Source organism: Notothenia coriiceps, unplaced genomic scaffold (assembly GCF_000735185.1).
Source record: "Notothenia coriiceps isolate Sejong01 unplaced genomic scaffold, NC01 NC01_scaffold00028422, whole genome shotgun sequence".
NCBI classification, from domain to species: Eukaryota; Metazoa; Chordata; class Actinopteri; order Perciformes; family Nototheniidae; genus Notothenia; species Notothenia coriiceps.
In genome coordinates this window covers 115,903-124,189 of record NW_011361123.1, presented here as the reverse complement: position 1 = coordinate 124,189, position 8,287 = coordinate 115,903, and the positions used below count along the sequence as shown (strand labels likewise).

The window sequence follows — 8,287 nt, the reverse complement described above, 5'->3', positions numbered from 1 at the left end:
GAACTGCCCCAGCCCCAGTAAAAACCAGGGGTTTATGTGAAATAGTTCTTTTTTGAAATAATGGTTTTAGTGTGCAATTATAGGTTTTAAATGTTGTATTTGCGTTAATTTAAAATAAATCAAACTCCCAAAAAACGTATACAGCTTTTATTAACATTGGAATGTACTGTGTAAGCGGCCGCGGGGGGAGAGCTTTAGAGAGCTCTCTCCTGAAAGACTGAGAGGCTCTGATAACCTCAGCTCAGTGAGGTAAAGGCACACCTTTATATGATCATTATAGTTATAAAAAAATAAGAGAATATATTTTCATCTATTCTCTTATAGTATAAAATACTATATGACAGTAAAAAAAAAGTTGTTATTAATAAACAAGAATACAGTTTAAAATCAATCAATCCATCATCAATCATTTGGGGGGGGGGGCGCCAGCTAAAATCTTGCCTAGGGCAGCAAATTGGTCAGGGCCGGCCCTGAGAAATTGCATTGGTTTTTGTCGAAGGAACCGGAAGGAGTTAAATGCTAACTTACTTCCGGGTTTTAGGACGCGTCACTGTGGCACTCTATTGCACAATTGTGATGTTGAGCAGAGGAAATGTAGACTGTTAATACATTGCTTATCAAAACTACAAACATTAAGATAATTAAAACAATGATTCAGCTCTGTGTAAACATTTAAAAAGTAAATTAAAAAAACACATCTAGCCATATAGGATGTATTGACACTGTTAATGTTGGTTGTAGACTTGTTCTGGGATAATGAAAATCAACTGAGGTTGAAGCAGTTTAATCTTTTAGGGAAAGTATACTGTAGGGTCTGAGAAGTCTCAGTCACACTGTCAAAAGGAATATTATGGACTTTGGCAAGTATACTAAATTGCAGACTGCTTTCAAATTATTAAAATATCATTTAAATATAAAATGGACCATGCAAACTCATGTTTGTTCATAGGGTTTGGATAAGGATCAATGTGGTTATAAAGCTTCCTGCTATGAATAATTCAACGTGTCAGTCCATCCCCAAACAATCATGTATGACAGAAGGCTGGATCCATACTGGATGCCCTTGCTCAATGTCCATTTCCACAGACATGCACAGTAAACTTACATGTCTCAGCCACAGATTTGTCTCCATGATCTGATTGATTTCATCCTGAGTAAAAGAGCAGAATAGATAATGAAGACATTTAAGCAAAGAAAGAAGATGTAAATGAAGACTAAACAGGAAGAACACCGTCACATCCGATCATTCAATTCACCAGTGAGGATTGTTTGTGTGCTTTTGGCCGGGTCAGACCTCTGCGTTTCACACAAGAGGATTAACACAGACACACCTGGGTCGGCCTCCAATGCCTGGAGCATAACCCTCATGACAGCTGAAGTCAGGGGTCACAGTAACCTAACTTTAATTCTAATAACCCTGCTGGAGCAGAACAAGGGAGGGATGAACCACTGTAGGGCCAGGTTTATGTGGACCGAGAATCAACAAGTCTCATGACACAGTATATAGCGTTGACTAATCATATTACCATGTAGGGTCTAGGAGAGGTTCTACGTGACCAGTAAGCATAGATGGACAGAATGCCGTGGGAAAACCTTTATTGGATTATCTTTGGGAGACTGATAGCAGATGTCCTGTAATCTATCGTTAAACCACTCAGACACACAAAGGAAATATAGCATGTTCTGGTTTGGATCAGATGATGATTCATCGAGGATTTTGTGTGTTCAGGGTGTAAAAATAAGGCTTTACATTGTTTTCCCCTTCCCTTCAAAATGCAGGATTAGATGACCAACATGATCAAATCATTACATGCGATGATCATGACATCTAGTAACACATTTTGGTAATGCATACGCTTAGCTGAGAATATCAATACCACTCTTATGACAGTGCATTTGTTTTGAAGCTACGTCAGTTAGCTTAGTTAAACTTTAGCACAAAGACAGCTATCCCATCATTTAATTCATACACTTTGTTTTTTGTACGGATTCAACAAATGGGACATAATATTAATAAATGAGCTTCAAAGGTAATAGTTGGCAAATTGTGTGATCTTTAAAAAATAAGAGCCAAGCTACAGTGTCCCTGTTTCCAGTATCAATGCTAAGCTAACTGACCTATAAGTTGAAAGAAGGTGAATAAGCACATTTCTCAGGTACATTTGTTATGTGGAGTGGCATTGGCTCGAAAATGGGGGTCGGAGTTAATGGGAACTAGATAGCTAAAGAGTTACATTAAAATTATATTAATGTACATCCACATCATAAGAGATGAACTATTGATGGTCTAGATGAGCTCATTAGCCCTGCTGTAATTGGTGTACGCTGACCAACACCTCTTGCACCTGGGTTAGAAGCACCAGGTGTGTGGAGGGAATAAAAGTCATCCATCAGCACGAGGGGCGCCACAGCCTGCTACATCGACTGAGTTAAGGAGAATATAACTAAATATACTGCATCTCTGGATCTCGACAGGTCTTCAATACTGAAAAAGATTGCTTGTTGAAAATGGGTAAAGGAAAACAGATTGAGATGGGCTAAGGTGTGGCAGACACTAAATTATCCATTCAAACTCACTGGCACCTTGTGTAAGAATAAAATGTGAAATGCTTTGACACTATTGGCTCATGTTGTTATTGACAATTACAACGTAAAGTCTTTAGGGAACGAGCATGAACTTACTTCCTGCGTTGTCTTACCAGCAACTTTCGTGTGTTTTTAATTATCAGTTCTTTGGAGTGCTGGGATAAGTGTGAGATTTCCCCGTAGTTGGATCTAGAATTGGCATTCAAAAGCACCTTTTGATTCCTCACCTGATGACCTGTGTTAGGACATGAGGACATCCAGCAGTGACTGAAGGGGAGAATTGTAGAGTTCAAGAGAGTAACACTAGAAAAGGAAATATTTTGAATATTTAAAGGCTGTTAAATGTCTATTCTTCCACTTCCATTCTTAGTTGCCATTAAGTCAGCCGATATCACACACAAGCACACCAACACAAGGATTTTTGAAGTAGCTGTGTTTACTCTCTTTGTATTGCAAATGAGAACTTTGATAATGATATGATGATAATTGTGCAATGCAAAGATTGTTGTTCTACTATATGATTTGTGGTTGTGAATTACTATGGTATGCTAAGCTAATACGTCTCCTTATTGAGTTTAGTAAAATGATTCAAATAAAAAAACAGATAGACTGATTTAAAAGAGAATAAACCAAGGTTGTTAATACTGTGCATGAAGCTGCCTTCCCCGTCTAATGTGAGCCTCTTTGCTTAATCAATAGCCATCCGCTCGAGACCTTCCTGCGTCTCTGTCTGCCAGGTCCAGCTCACCCTGCCCTTAAATCCAAAGGTGATCCTCTGAAGTGGCAGTGATTGAGTGATAGAGGTCCTCAGGCAGCTGACATTCCCCATCTTGTCTGGGCCAAACAAACAGCCGCACTTCTTTCATTTAGTACTTTCTTTACACCAGGGGCTACTGCAAACTGGCAGGGAGTATCTCAGGTGTCTCATTCTGCATCCCCAGTGTCCCCTACTCTGAAACTGTGTTGCTAAAAGTCCAGATAACAACACAATCAGTCTATGGCTCAGACCCTTCACATTTGATGCTGTCTTTATATTTCCTAGTTATTTTCTCTCAGGTCATGACTGCTCATTAAGCAGAGTGTTAAATGTCTGACTATGGCAAAGTAGCACCCCGTAATAAGTCATATTTACTGTAGACATGCATTAACATTTAGTAGGCTACTTACCACTTTGACCAGCTGTGACATGGACACCTCGAACTGTACAACGACTGGGTCAGTCACATTTTCCACCGGCCGTATGTACTGGTTATATTTGGAGAATATGACAGAGAAGAGCTTGTGCTCTGCGTCTGAACAGGAGCCTCCTGAATGAGAGCAGAGGATCAGATCTGTCACTGCAATGTAGTTTATTTGATTTAACAGTACAGCTTGTTTAGTCCGGGGGAGCATGCACATGCCTTCATATTTAGATTAGGTTTAATCACCACTTTCCTTTCACCTTCAAAAGTGCTGTATTTGTAATTTTGAGGTTTTCTTCAGTGTAAAGAAGTAATCATTTGCACTGCATGCATTAAAACCATGTATCCCTAAAAATCATAATTTATTACCTTCATTTTAATGAGTATTTTTTTTAATGTCTTTACTAAACAAGGAACATGCACATAAAATATACAATAATCTCAAAAAGAGAAGACATTTTCTTTGCATGGTTTTGATATTAGGTATATTTCAAAACTCGGCTGATCTGCTATTTTTTAAATGTCTATGTATGGTTTAATCCATTTTGATTGACAGTAAGAGCCTTCAAATGTGTGTTTTTGATATTTTTTAAATAACTTAATAATAACCAAAGAATCTAACAATATAATACACATGTTTTTGTATTAATTAATCCAATTGTAAATGCATCTTTAATTGTGCCATTAATACTTAACAGCAATGCCAAACAACAAGTAACAAAATGCTAGATGTTAAGTAGAAGCTATACATCCCCATTTTCCCCTTTAAACTGTGGGGTTTTTCCTTTTTTGGAAGTTTTTCCTTGTACGATGTGAGGGTCTGAGGACAGAGGGTGTCGTAATGTCATACTGATATTCTGTACAAACTGTGAAGTCCACTGAGACAAATGTAACATTTGTGATATTGGGCTATATAAATAAACATTGATTGATTGATTGAAGCTAATAACTCACCTTCTAGATGAAACAGGAGGAAGAAGCATGAGAGCAAAACGGAGCAAAAAGTGGCTTCCATTGTTTTTTAAATCACAAGTCTGTATTTTGTATCCAGGGTCAGAGGCAGCAGCGGCAGACAGAAGGAGAAAGTGAAGAGTGAAAGCGCGTCCGCAGCTCCAGAGGGAGGTAGAGGGGAGGAAGAGAGGAGGCAGAGAGGAGAGGAGGCTGAGGGGAGGAAGAGAGGAGGCAGAGCCACACTGAGCCACTGAGAGGGGGCTCACTGCAAACCTACTGCCACCTAATCTCATAAATTCAATGTCACTGCGAGTTTGTCACTTAAAGATCACAACAGACGTGCAGTAGGTCACACAAAACAGCCTTGACATTGATTTTGCCTATAGTTCCTTGCAGGATGTCAGTGCTTTGTTGTTTCACACGCAGTTTTATCGTTTATGAATTAGAAAAACCCCAACATAGTGAATTCAATTAATACGCATCTACGCACACACTTGAACACAAATAAATGAAACACGTTTGCAGCAAGGGCCACGTATCATAAACGTCCGTCCCTTTAGTCCCCTTAAAACATATTTTCTTAATCAGCTTCAACCTTGAGGTGATTTGATCCTACATTAAAATAGTTTTTCTTGCCGAATCTACTGCAGTTTTTAGTTATATTACTTAATTTCAGTATTTCTCTTTCTCTGTGCTTAACTCACATGTCTGAAGTGGGCGGGGCTAATTTGGAAAAGAGTGATGTCACGTACTTCCAGGCACCAATCCGGATGTAGCATTTAAATGCGACTCTAAAATGTGTGGGCTTTAACTGTCAGTCAAAAATGTTATCAAAATGTACCTGCAGGGTAAAAGAAGCAGAGCAACTGAGCTTTGGTTGTTAAAATCTCGCATTCATAAATAAATATTAGTCGGAAATAAGTGTTAAATATTTATAAAAAACACGTATTATTTGAAGCCACATTTTTAGGGACTGCTGCATAAAGACCTTTCTAGCATCAGGTTGTGCCCACGATGAATTCACACAGATCTTCTCATCACAGTGTTTATTAAATAAGTCCATATTAAATAAACAAATAGCCTTCATTTCTGAGGACAAGATCAATATCCACTGCATGTGCTACTGTTCAGCCCTCAGCAACAGCTTATGAACACAACAGAATCCTTCTTCATTGATTATGTATTGATTTTATTTAAAAAATAAGAAAAATATGTCAATATTTGCCCTGATGCCCACTTTTAATTTGAAAATAGATATCTTTGACTCGGATATTCCTTTTTTCCAATCTTTATTGTCAGTTCAGAGACAGTGTCCTTCTGTTGGATGAAGGGTCTGAGAGCTTTTCAGCAAACATTCACCCTGCTGAAGTGACCCCCAAACGATAAATAAACCCCTCCCAGCAGCAGAGATACTGTGTGGTGTCTGACCCTGCACTGTCAACTCATTTAAGTGGGGCAAGTGTTGGCAAGAACTGTCCCCATGTGGGTTTAATTTCACATCACATAGATGTCCAACAAATGTTAATGTAACCTTCATTTTCACAGACAGTGCAGAATGAAACTTAGGTTGATATATGCACTTATACAATTTTTCCACTCAGGCCTGTCTTGTTGCAAAAAGTCTGTATATGTAAAAGGAAGTGGAAGAAGTCATTTTGACTGGACCCTAATATTTTTGAGGACTTTGTAATGGCGGATTCTTGTTAGAAACTCGTCAATGATTGCTTAAGTGGCAGATCAATCCTCAAGGACGATGCTTCCATGCATATCTTATTGGAGACTAATGACATAGGCTTGTGATTTATTGGACCTTCCATCGAGTGTTGAATGACGACTCCTCCCGCTTTGTTTCGACTGAAACAGATGAGGAATTGTTGATGGATATGCCGTGGCAGTGCAATGTCTCTCTCCACTAATGACAGTGGAGCTGAAAGACGAATGAGAAACCCCTGCATGATGCTAAAAACTGTAAAGAGAGATTAAGGAAAAGCATTAACAACGATGTTGATTGCTGTCTCTCAAAAGAAGGAACAGCCTGCAGAATCTCAAACGAGCCCACTCAGCACAGTTTATTGAGCTGTAAAGGTTGTGTGTTGGTGAGCGTTTACTTCAGCATTTGCTCATGTGTTTTCTTTGTGAAGCATCATTTCTTTGTCGGCCTGCAACTGCCTGTATGTACCTTTTCTGTTGGTGACAGACATTACCTCTTGTGGAATGAAACACGTTAATTTCCATAAGATTACGGTGTCTGGAACGAATACACTTTATCACCATGTTGCACACAATTTTAAAAACCTTTTTTTTTTATCGTAGTGCCTGAAAATGTTATAGAATTTGCACTCATTTGGATTTCAAAATACTTCATTGTAAAAATACTGAAATGTTACCGATAACGCAAGACCTGTTAAAGGTGGGGTAGCCTATAGGTAAGTTTGAGAAACCGGCTCGAGATACACTTTTTGTTATATTCCATGGAATGCTCTTAACATCCCGATAGCAATGAATATCTGAAGTGCTTTGACAAAACATCCATACAAAAATGTAATCAGTGGAAGCCGTAGCACCGTAAAAAGCACGACCAATCATTTGAGCCGGCCCGGCTAAAATAACTGGATGGCCTACCTGCCTGTCAGCCTTCCATCTGTGCACAAACTTATCTCGTGCCCTCATTGGTCATGTGCGCTTTCGTGTGTGTTGGAAGAGGGGCTCTGTAAGGAAGTCTGAAGGAAGTGGCAGATTTTTTCCGGCTGTGTATTTTCATATTCTATCGCACTCGAGCTGGTTTTTCCAAAATTACCTATCCCACCTTTAAAAACCAAATCTCTTAAAAAGGGGCTGCAACGGATCTGATACAGACTGATCCAGATTTGAACACTTATGTGACGTCACAGAAGTGGCGCTACGGCTATTGGTGCCAACTCCACCAATCAGGAGGAGACAGCCACGGACATTGCCGTTCGAAAGCGCTGGAGACGCTGTAGTACATATGCCGGGCCTGTAGATGGTGCTGTTCTCACAGAATAAGCTCATGCAAAGACAGTGTTAAATTGAGCGAAATGAGGAATGGCTAAAATGCATGATCTGTTTGGTATTTTGAAAAATAAAAAAGTATAAATATGCCTTATATAGGTATGGTCCTACACTATATTATTAAAATATAGCATGATAGGTCCACTTTAAGGTAAGATGGCGCCTGCCCATTAACGGCTTTGTAGGCGAGAAGAAGAATTTTAAATTCTATCCTGTGTTCTAGGGTGCTAGTGAATTAATTTGTTTGTAAAGTTTGAGAAACAGAGCCTCGTTGCGGGGCCAATCTATTACAGATGGTAGCTCCGCCCCTGAAATGTCTATGCCAAACGTTATTATTAATAGATTAATAAAAAATTAAAAATTACAAAAAAATTTTATCAATTTTTTTTTATAATTTAATTTGTAATCGTCTCGCGCGACCCCCACTTTGGGAACCCCTGTTCTAGGTGGAGCAGTGTAAGGCATGCCAGAAACAGCAGTAATTCTGGTCCATTTCGAGATGGGGTCGTTACTAAAACAATTAATATTTACATATTACT

General features: G+C 39.0%; 1 protein-coding gene across 1 annotated transcript in view; it reads right to left on the bottom strand.

The window, feature by feature from the left end:
* chrna3 (cholinergic receptor, nicotinic, alpha 3) overlaps window positions 1-6,919 on the bottom strand; it is a 10,534-nt gene extending 3,615 nt beyond the window's left edge. The window contains exons 1-4 of the mRNA XM_010785869.1: window positions 6,898-6,919; window positions 4,722-4,724; window positions 3,754-3,893; window positions 1,106-1,150 (exon numbers count right to left, since the gene is read on the bottom strand). Coding sequence (XP_010784171.1) covers window positions 1,106-1,150; window positions 3,754-3,893; window positions 4,722-4,724; window positions 6,898-6,919 — 210 coding nt within the window. The remainder of the gene's footprint in view (window positions 1-1,105; window positions 1,151-3,753; window positions 3,894-4,721; window positions 4,725-6,897) is intronic.
* Window positions 6,920-8,287: the final 1,368 nt, after the last annotated feature.